Source organism: Cnephaeus nilssonii (assembly GCF_951640355.1).
Source record: "Cnephaeus nilssonii genome assembly, chromosome: 17".
In the NCBI taxonomy this organism is placed as follows: domain Eukaryota; kingdom Metazoa; phylum Chordata; class Mammalia; order Chiroptera; family Vespertilionidae; genus Cnephaeus; species Cnephaeus nilssonii.
In genome coordinates this window covers 5,907,708-5,923,909 of record NC_137088.1, presented here as the reverse complement: position 1 = coordinate 5,923,909, position 16,202 = coordinate 5,907,708, and the positions used below count along the sequence as shown (strand labels likewise).

The following is a 16,202-nucleotide window of genomic DNA, read 5'->3' as shown; positions in this document are numbered from 1 at the left end:
TCACAACGCATGGACTTCCCCAGGCTACCTCATGACTGCTCTTGTAAAGTGCTTCTGGGTGGAGTGTTTCCCAAACTGTGTGCCAGGGAGAACACTAGTTACAGAGAGTTATTCCAAGGTGTTTGGGAGTAACATGGGGGTCTCATGGTTGAATGAGTTTGGGAAACGCTGCATTCCTTCTTTCTTAAAGAGATCTGCAATGTACACAGCAGTAAAGGTTCTAATAAACCTTTAGGAAAGGATACAAGAAATCCAAGGGCTTGGCATTTCCTGAGCTTATCTGGTTTTGATAAACTTACTAATATCCTGAGAGATACTGGCCATCGCGGACTAATTGAATAATTGCTGCTCTCCCACAATAGGCTTTGGGAAGTGTCTTCGGGTCTGCAGTCTCCCCCTAGTCTTTCTCTCATACCTGTCCATGTGCCACAGCCAGGAGCCTGGCATCTGTTCCTGGCCCAGGGGGCAGTTTCCTTTAACCCCGGTTCTGAAAAGACCTCCCGCTCTTGGGTCTTCTGGCTTCTCACAGGGGATGAGGTGAATTTTTGTTTTGCTCAGACAGTCATTACAGGCACTCTACGGCCCGATATTTAGGCAACTTTCTGTAGCCCAAGGCTGACCTTTTCTCCCACGCTCAGGGTGACCTGGCGTCTCTTGTCCTTTGCTCACCAGCATCAGTGGCATCTGTTCCTGAGGTCAGATGTCCCTCCTCGCACCTGCCTGTAAGCATGGCTGCCGGGACTGGGGGTACTCCAGCTCCCTCTCTCTTTGGGGGTGACATCCCTGAGATGCCCGTCCCACAGTTTCCCAGTGGAACTTGCCCGCCGTGCTAAGCAGCTCGACGCATCCTTGATTGGCTTCCTTCTCTTCCCTGCCTTGTTTCCCTGCTCTGATCCATGTTCCCTGAGATCACCTTCCGAGTAAATGGCCTCCCTCAAATCCTCCTTCCCATCCCCTTGAATAGAGGATTGAGACCCACACATGGTCTGTGATGCCACGCTGCCATGAGCTTACAGTCCCGTAGTCCTATTTGAAGATGGTCAAGACTAGCCATCTCTACCGCCTGCTGCCAGCAGCGAACGCCCAGATGAACCTGGCCTGCGCACATCATCAGGCAAACACGCTCTCCCGGCACATCTAACCTGCTGTTGCCTGCGCAGTGGTCTCCATGCTCCTCTATGAGAGAAGCATCCACAGCCACCTGATGGTGTGAGGAAGGCAACGGGGATCAGGAACTCTCCTGCGCCACCATCTTCTGACCCCCCAGCAGGGGGCTCGTTGGTTGAGCCGAAGTGGAGAACGATCAAGAGAGCCGCCCAGGAAGCGTCTCCACCCACGTGGCCAAGGCCGTCCTGAGCTCTCGCTCTGGGCGGAGCCAACGGAGCGGTGCTGTTTGAATGACTGGGACGGACTAGAAGCTTCCTCACAACAACCGGCAAGGGTCTTGTGTTGCGAGCTCCCGTCCTCGTGGCCAGGGTTGCAAGCAGACATGGAGTTCCTAGTGTTTTCAGCCCTGGAGGTCTCTTCTACGCAGCATCAGACCATATCTGTGGGAACGCCACTTTCTGACAACCCCACAAATGCGCTTTTCTCTCCCCACGTCCCTACGGCTGTCTCCCCTCTGCAAGGGATGTGGAAAAGGGGCTCGGCCCGAAAGTTCTGGATAAATAGGAAAAGGTCCTTGTAGCACACCCACAGAAGGCCGGAAAAGCAACCCAAGCTTTAATGGAAACGTCTGCCCGAGACGTTACTGCTTGAACGATCATTACGGAAAGAGAAAGATGGTCGATGGGGAAAAATGTCATGCGCCCCCTCTGTGTTGAAGAGAACATAATCATGCCAAGAGGGCTGGATATAATATGGAAATGAGGTTCTTCAGCACGTAGCTCTGCCTGTCCATGGTGTCATGGTTCAGTAATTCCGGGTTACTCACGCTCGATTCCAGACAAGTAACCTATCTCTACCGTGGCGCTAATCAAGCCGAATTTCAACTGTCTGCTCCCTTCTCCTCTTGCATTTGTCTCAGGACTCCTGGAAGGCAGGACTCGTGCTTTTCATCCCCAGAGCTCAGCATCTCATCTGTTCTCGGCATCAGCGAGAATCTGCAGAGGTGCCCACAATCCTCCATTCCCCTGTATCCCTGCCCTGTGCCACGTGCTTCTGCGGCAATTCCCATCAGGCGGGTGCAGTCTGTTCCCCACCCCTGGGATCTGCACTGGGACTTGCTTTGCCAACTGGATGCGAAGGAGGAGATGCTGTGTCGGGTGCACACTTAGGCCTCGCCTGGCCTTGCACGCGTCTGGCTCACTTTCTCAGAGTCCTGCCGGCCCTGAGATTGAGTTTGGACTGGCCTGCTGGAAGATGAGCGTCCACCCAGCTGGGGACCTCCTACACCAACCCCCCACCCCCTGCCCACTGTCTGCAGATGTGGGTGAGTCCAGCTGAGCCTGGAGAGCCACCTTGTTAAACTCAGTCCAACTCATGGACTTGTGAGCTATATAGATGGTTGCTGCTTTTAAGCCACTACCAGGGGTGGGGAACGTCCAGTCTGTGGGCTGTAAGGCCCCAAAATCATTTGGTCTGGCCCTGCCAAGGCATTAGGGGTGAGTTAGACCAAGTGTAGCAGGCTAATTTAACAAAATATATATATTTTTATTGATTTCAGAGATGAAGGGAGAAGGAGAGAGAGAGAGAGAGAGAGAGAGAGAAACATCAAGGATGAGAGAGAATCACTGATAGGCTGCCTCCTGCCGCCCCCCACTGGGGATTGAACTCTCAACCCGGGCATGTGCCCTGACCGGGAATTGAACCTTGACCTCCTAGTTCATAGATTGACACTCAACCACTGAACCATGCTGGCTGGGCAGCAGGCTAATTTTTAAATTGATCATTCCGTGTGGCCCGAGAATGATGTTCTAAATATCCAAATGGCCCTTGGCAGAAAAACGGTTCCCCGCCCCTGCCTTGACTTTGGGGCGGTTTGTTACGCAGCATGAGGTAACTGACACAGCCCTCCACATGTTCTGTCTGACTTACTGAACGAGTGAACAGCCTCAGGAAGGGTGGCAGAGGCAGCCGACGGGGTTCTAGATGGAAAGAGCATCACTGTGCCTTGTCCTGCCGAACAGACTCTCCTTGTCCATCTCTAAGAAGGACAAAGGTCGCCACTTTCTCAGAGCTGTGCTAGCGTGAAGATCTGATGCAGAGTGAACAAACAACCTAGCAAGGATTTAGCTCTCCTGGACCAACTCACATGTGTGCTCATGTTTCATGGGTTTCATTTGTTGCCTGAATGTGAAGGTGCTGTCGTCTCCGGCAGGCACCCAGAAGCAAGCTCTTTTCTTCCGAAAGGACTGGAGTCGGCCTTAGTCCTAAAGTCGCCTGACCCACGCTATGGTCAGGGTCTGGAGAGCCCTGTGCCCAACACAACCTCGGTGTGGTCTCTAGAGGGAAGGTTGCAGCTGCCACTGCTGTTTGGCCCTTGGAGCTGAAGACCATTTCTTAAAACACAGTCCACTCTCATGGGGAGGGAGTGCTGGGTCCAGGAGCGCAGGCTGCGCACTGCTGGAGTGTGAGTCCGCGGGAAGGAGGTGCCAACTCACATCACAGATAGAGGCCCGGACTTTATTTCAACCATTTCCCAGCAGGTGTCAGTAGAGAGACTTTTTCTAAGGAAATCGGTAGAGTCTGAATTTCTGACAGATGGAAGTCAAGTTTCTGGAGGAGGGGGCGCTGTTTACTGTTTACTAGTTTACTAGTCGTCTAGTGGGGTCTCTGTCACACTCTAACTCTAGTGATCAAACGAATTCTATTTCAGAAAACGAGCCGGTCGCCTTAGTGCTTTTGTTCAGAGCCTGGTTCTGGCTTTTGATATTGAACCCAAAGCCCTGGCTCTGAGTTGACCAACCAGTGGTCCCCCAAACAACTGTGTCAACTAGGCTTGCCAGCGCCCCAGGACCTACTCAGAGGAGCGGTACAGGCCAGAGACGTGGCATGGGGACCCCAGAGTCCCGATTACCGCCCACACACCAACGAACGACGCGTGGGCCACAGGATACGTCGTTGGCTGGCTCTGAGCCCCAGTGTCTTTGCCTCTGCCCACGAGACCAATGGCATTCTCGAACCTCCTCCGGCCACGAAACACAACCACAGCTTTTCATGCTGGTCCCCAAAGCCGACTTGGGACGGCGGCCTGTGGGGCACACAGCTGTGAGGCCGGGACTCACGGAGAAGGGAACAGGCACAGAGTCCTTGCCTGAGGCCAACTTTCCTGAGAGTTTTTGAAAAGGTGAATTTTCAACTCTTCTATTAAAGTATGGATCTATTAGGAAGAATGATAACAGTCTTAAAAATTAAGACCAATCAAGACTTCACAGGCACACCTCTCCTGCAGCAGGCCTTCCTCAGGCCACACACTGTCCCTCCCGTGAGCGCTCATGGTTACGTTGGGGAGGACCTTTGAGAAGTGCTGGGCAAGCCTATGTTTTTGCTGCCAGCTGAGCTCACGCTGAGCATGCTGGGAAATGAGTAGTGCCGAGGGGGAAGCTGGGCCCTCGGCGGCCCCACACTCAATTCCAACCCAATGGAATCAATGTTTTTCTGCACTTTTTCTGGAACCTTCCTGGGCTTCCTTTGCCACTTGAGGGGCAAAAGGCTCTGTTTATCACTGTCCTGTCCGCCGCAGAGGAAACAGGCATGGAATCGAGAGGAGGAGAGAGAGCAAGCCCAGGGTCGCTGAGCTGAGAGCCGAGGGAGCACCGTGCTTTCTGGCCTTTTGTCCGCGAGGGTCCCACGGCCCCCAACAGCAGCTCCCTGAGCCTCTGGACAGACTCACACCATTTTTCCGATAAACTTGTATCACAAAGCTACCAGAAAACGTCTAGGGCAGTGGTCGGCAAACTCATTAGTCCACAGAGCCAAATATCAACAGTACAACGATTGAAATTTCTTTTGAGAGCCAAATTTTTTCAACTTAAACTTCTTCGAACGCCACTTCTTCCAAATAGACTCGCCCAGGCCGTGGTATTTTGTGGAAGAGCCACACTCAAGGGGCCAAAGAGCCGCATGTGGCTCGCGAGCCGCAGCTGGCCGACCATGGGGCTAGGAAAACAGCAGGTTTCCCCCGAATAGCTCTAATAAGGGAGGCAGGAGGCCTAGGAGGAAATAAGGCTAGACGGAGACCTGGGGTCTGCAGCCTGCAGCCCCGGCCTCTTCCTTCCCAGCCCATTTCGGGGGGGGGGGGGGGGGAGGGGAGAGAGAGAGAGAGAGAGAGAGAGAGAGAGAGAGAGAGAGAGAGAGAGAGAGAGAGACTGGCCTGGACTCCAGGGCATCTGGTCTCGTGTGCGGCCCCCACCCCCGCCTTCCCTGGCCTCTGGGCTGCCTTCCGGGCAGCTCTTCCAAGGACCTCGGGCACACTCCTTCTTTGGATGAATCAGGGCCTCGTGCTTATGGGTCTCCTCAGGTTCCTGACTATTTACATAGCATGTCTCTGCCTCGAGATGTCAGCCCTGCAACATCAGCCCAGTATTTACTTCCAAACATAAATAAGCCCCACAGAGTGTCTCTGGCACATGGTTTTAATTGAGACAGCGTGATGGGTGTTTGCGCGCGCATGTACATGTGTGTGTGTGTGTGTGTGTGTGTGTGTACGGACATGTGCGTGCATGTCTGTGCATTTTTCCTTTTTCCTTTAGAGAAGCAAGGATGGCTTCCCCAGCCTGGCTGGAGGAGAGGTGACGACCCCAGCGACCCACGGGGGGTGGGGGTGGGGGTGGGGGCTGCCGAGCCTTCCACGTTCTCTGAGCCATTTCGCAGATTTATTTTTCTAAGCGTTTCTGCTGGGGGTTGGCAGCCACGCTCTCAAATAAAAACCAGGAGCCCAAAGCCAGCTCGAAAGCAGCAGGCTCTTGGAAGAGCTCCAGCTCAGGTCAGGCCTGAGGCCGTCCTTTTTCTGGGTGCGGACAACACACGCTGCAGCCCTCTCTTCGCCACGGGCCCGAGGGCGGGGCCGGCCACAGGGCTGGCAAGGCCACGGCACTGCACTCCGCTCCAGGCCACCTTGGCGTGCCCGGGGCAAACAGGAGGGAGAGGAAAGGCTCCTGGGCGAAAGCAGTCGGGGAGGAGGCAGAGTTTTCTCCCTCGTGGAGGGGTGGCCTGTGTGTTTTGGCAAACTGCATAAAGGAGGGGGGAGGCAGAGAGCTGCCTGGGGCCCCAAATGAGGTTTTTTCTTCTTCTAAGTCAAAGACATCCCAGCATCTTTATCCTCTTACCACTTGACTCCAAGGCTGGCTTAATGACGGAAAGCACTCCTTAAAGGTACAGGTCACAGACAAAGTTGTTATCGCTACTGAACCGCCGAACAAGGAAACGTCCTCCTATAAACAGGCCTTTATGGTTGTCTTAAAGAGGCACCGGGCCCCGGCCGCTTCAGACCCGGCCAGGAGCTAAGGGAAAGGAGAAGGGACTCATTTGAAGTTTCCCCCCTTAAAAGCGCTTTATATTTCAAAGTTTTCTTCCTGCACGGTGGTTTGGCAGGCCACCGTGATCCCCGCACATGAAGTTTAAATTATGGCTCCCAGTGTCTGCGAACATCCCGGCTCTGGGCAAGCTGACGGGGATCCATTTCAGTATTTGTAGAAGGGGTCTGGTTAGCTTAAGGCCCTCGCTGTGGATTTTGCGCTGGGGCCAGGGCCTGCTGCCGCCAAGCATGAGAGAGTGGCTGAGATGCCAGCGGGCAGTCCTCCTAGAAGATTCCGGGGTCTGCCCAGAGTCAGAGGGAGAGGAGGCAGGGAGCCTGGAGTTCCGCGCTGGGTTTCCATTTTAGATCAACAGTGGATGAGGGGTGTGTCAGTGGCACCACAGTGACATCGGGAAGGGCCGGGAGCTGGTGGCACAGGCTCCTTCACCCGCCACGTCCTGCTCACCTCCCAGGGCGCACACGGCTCAGCCATCATGTCTGGTCACTTCGCTGACGGAGCGAGGGCTGGGCTGCTACCTGTGGCAGAGCTGGCGGCCTTTCCCACGCTCTCCTGGAGCCTCCCACCACACGAACAGACAGACCACTCTGCTGGACGGGCCCCCCGGACCGGCCCTGAGTCCACATGGTGAGGGAGAGGGGCTCAGCTGAGCCCAGCCTCCCAGCCATCCCCACAACGTGCCAGGCATGCGAGCGAAGCTATCGCAGACGCCTCAGACCAGACCAGCCACCGGGCAAATGCCACTGAGTGACCCCTCTCAATGTCACGTGGGACAGAAGAAGCAACCAGCCAAACCCTTCCTGAATTCCTGACCCACACATCCTATATAATAAGGAGGTAATATGCAAACTGGCCATCACTCCAACACACAAGATGGCTGCCCCCATGTGGACACAAGATGGCCACCACAAGGTGGCCAGCAGGGGAGGGCAGTTGGGAGGGACCAGACCTTCAAGGGAGGGCAGTTGGGGGCAATCGGGCCTACAGGGGAGGAGAGGTGGGGGGGACCCAGGCCTGCAGGGGAGGACAGTTGGGGGGGACCCAGGCCTACAGGGGAGGACAGTTAGGGGTGACCAGGCCAGCAGGGGAGGGCAGTTAGGGGCGACCATGCTGGCAAGGTAGGGTAGTTAGGGGTGACCAGGCCAGCAGGGGAGGGCAGTTGGGGGCAACCAGGTTGGCAGGGAGGGCAGTTAGGGGCAATCGGGCTGGCAGGGGAGCAGTTAGGAGTTGATCAGGCTGGCAGGGGAGTGGTTAGGGGGTGATCAGGCTGGTAGGCAGAAGCAGTTAGGGGCAATCAGGCAGGCAGGCAGGTGAGCGGTTGGGAGCCAGCAGTCCTGGATTGTGGGATCGGGCCTAAATGGGCAGTCGGACATCCCTCGAGGGGTCCCAGATTGGAGAGGGTGCAGGCTGGGCTGAGGGACACCCCGCCCCCCTGTGCACGAATTTCGTGCACCTGGCCTCTAGTTTGTATGATATGATGTAATGATTGTTTAAAGTCACTCAATTCAGGGGGCAGTTTGTTACACACCCATAGCTAATTCATACAATATAAAAGCCTGCAATTCAGGCATCAGCACCACTAACAGCCATGAAACCCTGTTGGAGTGAATGCCTTTGGGGTATCTGCCTAGTCTCTTTCTTTTCTGTGATTCACCCCCACTTTCACCCCATCGCCTCAAACTGCCATCTTGTATTTTTCTCATACCCCAGTCTCAGCTGTGTGGATTAGCAGGAGACATGGGACCAAAACTGGTCCAGTCTGATTCTCTCCCAGCCCACTCCCTGTCCCTAGCCACAGTTGACAGGAGCTAAGCCAATCAGAGTCTCTCTCTAAGACTTGTAGGATGGGGAATCAGAGGTGACTGGAGCAACCATTTTCTCCCGTGTGTCGGGAAGCGTGGAGAAAGCCGGTCTGCTTTGGAGAAGATGATGCAGGCGTGTAGAGGAGTAGGGGGAAGGGCCGTGTAGGACAATGGGAATGCGGGGAGGAGGGGGAGTGCCTGCTTTGGTTTGTGGACATTTTCTGGGTCGGAATACACACATTTCCTTTGGTATCTATGAGTACCTTGCATCCTTAGAATTCTCTCTCTTGCTTAAGTGGCAAAGAATAGATTTCTGTGTGTGTGTATGTGCGCGCGCTCCACTAACTTGAAAAAATGGCTGAGAGAAATATGTTCAGCCCTAGAAACTGAAAACTGCCCAGGCTAGTGAGGTGATAGGAACGTCCTTCTGTTGACTTTCCCTCTGCTTGGTGAGGGTGACGGAGAGTAAGTCTAGTCTCCTGGAGGCAACCACACTCAGAAAGCCTGATACTAAACTCCTTCTCTTCCACAACGACTTCCAGCCCTGCCTCCTTACCTGGCTAGGGAAACCATTCACCATCTACTCTAAAAACAGCAAGAGACGCATCCTGTTTCCTTCCTGACCTCTCAGTCCAACCGGCCAATACATCCTGCCTCTTCTAACTGGGTCCCTTCCTCTCCACCATGGAGATGGACCTCGTCCCCATCCTGTCCCCAGATCTCCCTCCTGAAACAGATGTGGCCACACCACTGCTCTGCTTCCAGGCCCCCATGGTCCCCCTTTCTCCTGGTCAGGCGGGACCATGCCAGCCGAGGGAGGTCATCTCACGGCGGTCACTGACTGCCCTCCCCTGACACACCTCACCAGCTGCCCCCCACGAAGCCTGATCATCTCTCACCTCCTCTCCCTCTGCATGGAATATCCACCTGCCCTTTGTTGCCTGGAAAACCCAAACTAAACCCAAGGTCAAACCTCGCCTGGTGGAGGCCCTGTGATTGCCGCCCTCTGCTCTCTTCCCCAGGCCACGGCCAAGGGGGATGTCTGCCTTCATGGTCCTGGCTCTTTGGATCACACACAGCTGGGTGACCTCAGGGTCTGGGCTGCGCCACAACAGCCACCTCCTGCGACCACATTCTTTAGTCAAACACAACAAAAGCAAAGCTAAGCAGATGGCGGGTGAAGGCATGTGCTCGGGAGATGGGCAGAGCCAAGAGGGGGGCATCCGAGCCATGACAGCAAGTGGACACATTCCCAACTCTGTGTCCCTGTCTTATCCCACACACCCAATCAGGAGGATGGCACTTCCTTTCATCTCAAGAGCCCATGCAAAGGCAGACGAAAGGAAGGCACACACACACACGCACACACACACACACACACACACACACACACACACACACACACACACCCCAAAGCCCTTACTGTCTTTTCAGATCTCTCACACTGAGCTGGCTTTGTTCTCCGCCCACAGGCCAGAGGCTGTCTAGCAGGAAGGAGTTGGAGAAAACGGAGCATTAAGAATCCATCCGGCCACATTGATTAAACAAACAACAAATTGGCGGATTAAAAAAAAAAAAAAAAGTAATATCCACTCCTGGCAAATATACAGGAAATTGGGCACTTTGGATACCCGGCTTACAGGAGGGTGCATGGTGTAACCTTTCTAGAGGGCAATTGGCAATATGTAATAAAAGGCTTGACATACACATTTCTTTTGACTCGGTAATGCCATTTCCAGGATTTCATCTTAAGCACATAATGAAGGATTTGTGCAAATATTTGGCTCCAAGGATATTCACTGCGGCACTGTTGAAAGAAGTGTGAACCCGGGAGCCACCTAAATTCCAGCATCAGAGGTGGATGAGTAATCTGCGGGCCCTGCAGCCTTAAGGCAGTGCTGGAAACAGGTTGTTAACGACACGGAAAGATGACTGGATACTGTGTTCAGGGAAAATAAGCTGCAAAACAGACGCATGGTGTCCGAAATGCATGGGACGTAAGATAAACGCATTCTCACGTAATATGCTCGATATACTTTTCTTTTAAATTTTTTTTTTTTATCTTAAAATTTGACTTTTAGAGAGAAGAAGGGAGGGAGAGGGGAGAGAGAGAGAGAAACATTGATATGTTGCTCCACTTATTTATGCATTCACTGGTTAACTCTTGTATATGCCCTTGACCGGGGGTTGAACCTGCAACCTTGGTGTATTGCGACGACGCTCTAACCAACTGAGCTACCCAGCCAGGGCTCAAAATACTGTTCTTCAACTTCCAGACACCTTTTCAGGTGAAGTATCTCTAAACTTAAAGCAATCAGTGAGTAAGTCCAACTGTCAATCTGAAAAATCCTATATAATAAAAGCCCAGTGACCGAACGGTGGAACGACCAGAACAACCGGTTGACCAGTCGCTATGACAAGCATACTGACCACCAGGGGGCAGACATTCAACGCAGGAGCTGCCTCCTGGTAGTCAGTGTGCTCCCACAGTGGGAGTGCCGCTCGGCTGACTGGGATGAGCGGCGCACCCACAGCATGCTGATCCCCGCGGGCCACGTCCCCCACCAGTGCACGAATCCCATGCACCGGGCCTCTAGTGTACAATAAAAACACTATTTTTTTCTGTGTTTCTAGACTTCTTAGATAAAAGTGTAGTTATTATACTTTTCCAGATGAATAATTAAACCCAATGCTTTCATTTTAGAGGTCTTACACCTGAAAATACATCAAGCATGTTCCAGGAAAATGTTAACATGCTACTCAAACCAAGCAAAGGCCACGAGAATGCCTGGCCTGTGTCTATTTTGCGGAAAAGGGTCAGGAAGAGGCAGCACTGTGTCACCATGGTTATTTCTGGGATGTGGACTCTGAGTGCTTTACAATTTTTCCCCTCTTTTTAAAAATCGATTTTTATTGATTTCAGAGAGAAAGGGAGAGGGAGAGAGAGAGGTGGAAACATCAATGATGAGAGAGAATCATTGATCAGCTGCCTCCTGCACACCCCTCACTGGGGATTGAGCCTGCAACTCGGGCGTGTGCCCTTGACCAGAATTGAACTCGGGACCCTTCAGTCTGCAGGCCGATGCTCTATCCACTGAGCCAAACCAGCTAGGGCTTTGCCCCCCCCCCCCCCTTATTATGTTGGAACACTAAATACTAATTATTTTGTAATCCCAATGAAACTAATTATTTAAATGTAAAGCATCCATTCGTAATAATGTAAGAGGCTGTTTCCGCCTGCATCTGAAACCTGGAAATCTGGGAAGGCAGGGCTCTGGCGTCCGGGAGTCCCAGCTCCGGTCCCTGGTGCTATTGTAGGAGCCGGGGCACCATGGAAACAAGAACAGGGCCCCGCCCACCAGGAACACGGCTGGCCAGTGGGAGACACGGACCTTCATCCGATAATGACCGACACTGTGGCTGAACACAGAGGCTCTGAAGGGTATGGACTCCAGCTCTCTGAGAGGAGACTCTGAGGCAAAGAAACCATCCTAGACTTGGGGGCGAGGACACCCCCTTCTCCTTGAGGAAGTGACAAGAGCCAAGTCACAAAGGACGAGCAGGTGCTCCTGGTGAAGGAGGCGGGGCAAGTCTACGCCCTGGGTCACCTGCCCACGCACCACTTGGGGTCAGAGAACTTACGATGCAGCGACCCTGGCAGGACTCGGGACCTGGGGCCCATCTCAGCTACCAAGAAATCGCTCTCTTATTCCACACGGGACAGACACAGCGAGTCTCTCTGTAGTTCCTTCTCTTGTACTCCCGCCCTTCCCCCCAAATAAATGGTAAACCACCCAAGTCCCAGAGGTACTCCTCACGCTCCTGTTTTGAGTTAGGCTCCCACCATCCTATGCTAGGCCTGGAGGGAAGGAAAAAAACACACACAAAAAAAACAGGAGAGTAAGCTTTTCGCTCTTTCTCTAAAGTGGCCCAGTCCTCCATGGTAAATGACCTCAAAGGGGCCAGGACTCCATTCACTGCCCGAAGGGGACGCTGCCACCCGTCTGCTGTACCTGCACCGTGAAGGCCGTTCCCACAGGAATCCTCTCCCAAGAGGCTCTCACCTGGCGAGGCAGGAGGGCTGGGCGCCCAGAGGTGGGGGCTTCTGGGGACCCGCGATCGCAGACTCACCTTCCAGAGCAGCACGGCCAGCAGCAGGAAGATGAGGATCCCCACCAGCAAACTGATGGCGATGATCCACCCCACGACGTAGCCACGGGGCTCCATGTTGTGCAAGGCCTCGAACACCACCTAGGAGGCAAAGCGAGAGTGAGAGGGGGTGGCCCTGGCAGGACGGAGCCCAGCCTGGACTTGGGGTGAACTAGAGCGGAAACCATCCCTTCCCGCCTGAAGGCAAATGGAAGAAAAGCTGCCTACGGAATGAAACGTGGTAGTCGCTCTGGGAACCGACATGAGGCTTCTTTGCGACGCATGCTCACTAGCTGTGTGACCTTGGGCAAGGTCCTTTACCTCTCTGAGCCTCATTTTTCTCATCTGCAAAATGAGAGAACAGCACCTCCCAGATCATCCAAGGGGGTCATGCAGGCACACCCCCAGCACAGCACCTGGCAGAGCTCACCAGGACACGTGGGGGTGCTCCTATTAGCATCGTCACGGCTGGCAGGGAGATTCTTTTTGAGGTCGGGCATGGTTGGCTACTTTTTAATTTTTAAAAAGCTAACCTAAGTGCACAGCTCACGGAGTTTCCATGCACTCAATGCTAAGCGCGTCTGCGGAACCCGTACCGAGATCAAGTTCTGAATGTGACCAGCCCCCTAGGAGCCCCTTCACCCTCCTTTCCCGTCTCATCTCCCACCGAGGGGAACACCAGCCTGGATGAGCGTCCCCTGCTTTTTTGTCCTCGATGTACCTGGAATTCAACATTAGGTTTGGGAGACTCAGCCAGGTTGTGGCCCGTTAGTTCTCAGTGCTGGCTGGCATCTCACCGTGTGAAGACACCGTTGATTGAGCCCCCATGTAGGGGCTCTTACCAAGGATGATTTTCAGACACGAGGCCATGCGGAAGGAGGGGTCTCTGGGAGGGAGGTGGTGGGACGGCAATGGGCTCTAAGGTTTGTCATCTAAGCCCACTGTTTCCTGTCTGGCTCCCACGAGAGAGTCCTGTCTCAAAGTCAGAGTCACGCCTTTGGGGTTCTTGCCCCTAAAAAGCGGTGTGTCAATCACCTCCCACATTTAGAATCTCTCATGGTGTCCTGTCCAGAGGAACCACGAGACCCTCTTGGCCAAGAAGCGTGACCTGAGGCCACCAGGACACGACTCTGTTTCCTCCTCTGTGGCGCGGGGTCTGAAAGGGAGCACGAGACCGTTTACGTCAGATCCCGGCGTGCGGTCGCGGAATAAAACCTGCGGAAGCTTCTTGTTGACCATGAAGCGCTGAGACAGGCTGTGAGCTCCCAGGGCGTCAGCTGCGAAGAGCAGCCCTTTGGGTGACCCTGTTGGCTTCTCAGGGACGTTGCATCCCGGCGAAGCCACGCGGGAGGTCTGGTTCCGTGGAGACAGACGCAGGGAGAGATCCCGCTACAGTTTAGTCTGGCAAGTTCCGCAAGAATGCGCCGTCACTTCCCCGGAATGCGTGCTTAATCTTGTATTATTTTTAGGGATGCCGGTCAGCTTCTTGGACGTGCGCTAGATGCTTTGGCAGGGCCGGCTCCCGCCCATCGCGACTCGGATAAACTCCTCTGTGGATGAAGATCCCAGCATCCTGCGGTTCTAAGAAGTCGCATCTTAGATGCAACCCCAAAAGGGAGGAACAGCAGCCTGGGCTCCGGGGACAGACAAGACAAGCAGGTCTTGCCTCCACCACGGATGTGCCGGGGATCCTGTCTCTAAACATCCCTTCTCTCCGTCCCCTCGTTTCCACCCCCAGTGGCTGCCCCAGGTCAGGTCTGTTCTCTCACCAGCACCGTTTCAGGAGCCGGGGAGAGGCCTCCCAGCTGCTCTCTTTGTAAAACACAGGACTCATGGTGTTGCTTCTCAGCTTACACATCAATGGCTTCCCTTTACACTGAATATGTATTACAACACAGGGTACAAGCCGGTCTCCTCCCCAGATGGTCAGCCCCTCGCAGTTCGTGTGTTCATGACATTCAGGCCACTGAGCATCGTCTCCCCTGTGAGACCTGGCTTTTTATCCCTCTGAATGCCTTTCTGTTCCCCATCTGACAAACTCCAACACTGCTCACCTTACAAACGTTTCTACCTTTTGTTGTTGTTGTTAATCCTCACCCGAGGATATTTTCTCCATTGATTTTTAGAGAAGTGGAAGGGAGGGGGAGAGACAGAGAGAAACATCGATGTGAGAGAGACACATTGATTGGCTGCCTCCTGCACGGGGATCAAGCCTGTAACTGAGGTACGTGCCCTTGTCTGGAATCGAACCCACAACCCTTCAGTCCTTGGGACAACACTCTATCCAGATCGCCTAGAGCTGTTCCTACCCCTTTGATCCATGAGTTAGTTCTGCACTTAAACATTTACCCCAAACAGGAAAAGTTTTCTATTCAAAGAGGGTCGCTGCAGAATAAATTGGTGCAGAAGTAGAAATATTCTAAATGTCCAACCATAGGGCAACAGATAAGTAAGTCATGATCACTCATGAAGTGGAATGCCACAGAGCTACTGAAAACGGCGATGATAAATCTGGCTCTCAAAGTATGATTTTCAAAAACGTAAAACATGACTCTCATATTCTAGTAAAAATAGAGCGAATACATGTTAAAGACGCATTTAATTCATTACTGTGGGAATCAGCAGGATGGTAAAGGCAGTTCAAAGAAGGGTCTGACTACTGGGTGGGGCAAAAGTAGGTTGACAGTTGTGAGCACCAGAAATGCAGAATTTATTTTTTTAAAATGTATTTTTATTGATTTCAGTAAGGATGGGAGGGGGAGAGAGAGAGAAACATCCATGATGAGAGATAATCAGCGACTGGCTGCCTCCTACACGCTTCCCACTGGGGATTGAGTCTGCAACCAGGGCATGTGCCCTAACCCGGAATCAAACTTTGACCTCCTGGTTGATAGGTCGATGCTCAACCACTGAGTCATGCTGGCTGGGCCAGAATTTATTTTTGTATTATTATTTATTAATTATTGTATTAGTTTCCATAAGCACAACTGTAAATGTGTAGCCACGGAATAACAAACAAACAAACAAAAACGAATTCTGAAACTGGATACAAAACTCGTTAATTCCTGAAAGGTATATATTATAGTTTATATAGCCCTTTGTATTATATTTTCAGCCAGACAGAAATCATTTTCATCTTTTTCTGGCAAAAGTCACTTATAAGTTATCATCTCCTATGGGTTAACATGTAACTTCACAGAAGCTGGGTCCTAGAAGGTCAAGCAGGCCCATCAAATGAAGGTCAAATGTAAACGTGTACGAGACCACAAGGAACCTGATCACAGGGCGGATTCTGAAACAGCCAGGCAGGCTGGGGTCTGAGACTCTACATGTCCAATAAGCCCTGGCAGGCCAGTGCTGCTGGACCATGGCCACACTTAAGGAGAAAGGGACAGAGGATGCTCCAAGATGCCTGGTAGGACATCTTTTTGCCTGATATCCAAGATTTAAATTCTTTGAAAATGTGATAGTAACATGGGGGAAATAATAAATGTTCTAATGGTAAGTGAAGAAAATCAGGATATCAATTTAATATATAGAAGACTTCAGCTTTGCAAAAAAACAAAAACAACACACACACACACACACACACACACACACACACAAACACACACACACCGTAGAAACATTTAAAAGTAAAAGGTGGTTTCTGAGATTATGGTTGTTTTTCTCATTTCTATTTCTTACTATTAAAAATGTTTTTGAGCATTTAGGGCCAAGTTAAACAAAATTAAAAAGAGAGGCTCTGCCCCAGCACCCCCTCTTCCGAGAAGCC

At 52.6% G+C, this 16,202-nt stretch overlaps 1 protein-coding gene across 2 annotated transcripts in view; it reads right to left on the bottom strand.

Annotated features, from left to right (window-relative positions):
- ITGA9 (integrin subunit alpha 9) overlaps positions 1-16,202 on the bottom strand; it is a 273,816-nt gene that overhangs the window by 5,614 nt on the left and 252,000 nt on the right. For both annotated transcript variants that reach the window (XM_079794406.1, XM_079794407.1), the window contains one exon: positions 12,410-12,529. In XM_079794406.1, coding sequence (XP_079650532.1) covers positions 12,410-12,529 — 120 coding nt within the window. The remainder of the gene's footprint in view (positions 1-12,409; positions 12,530-16,202) is intronic.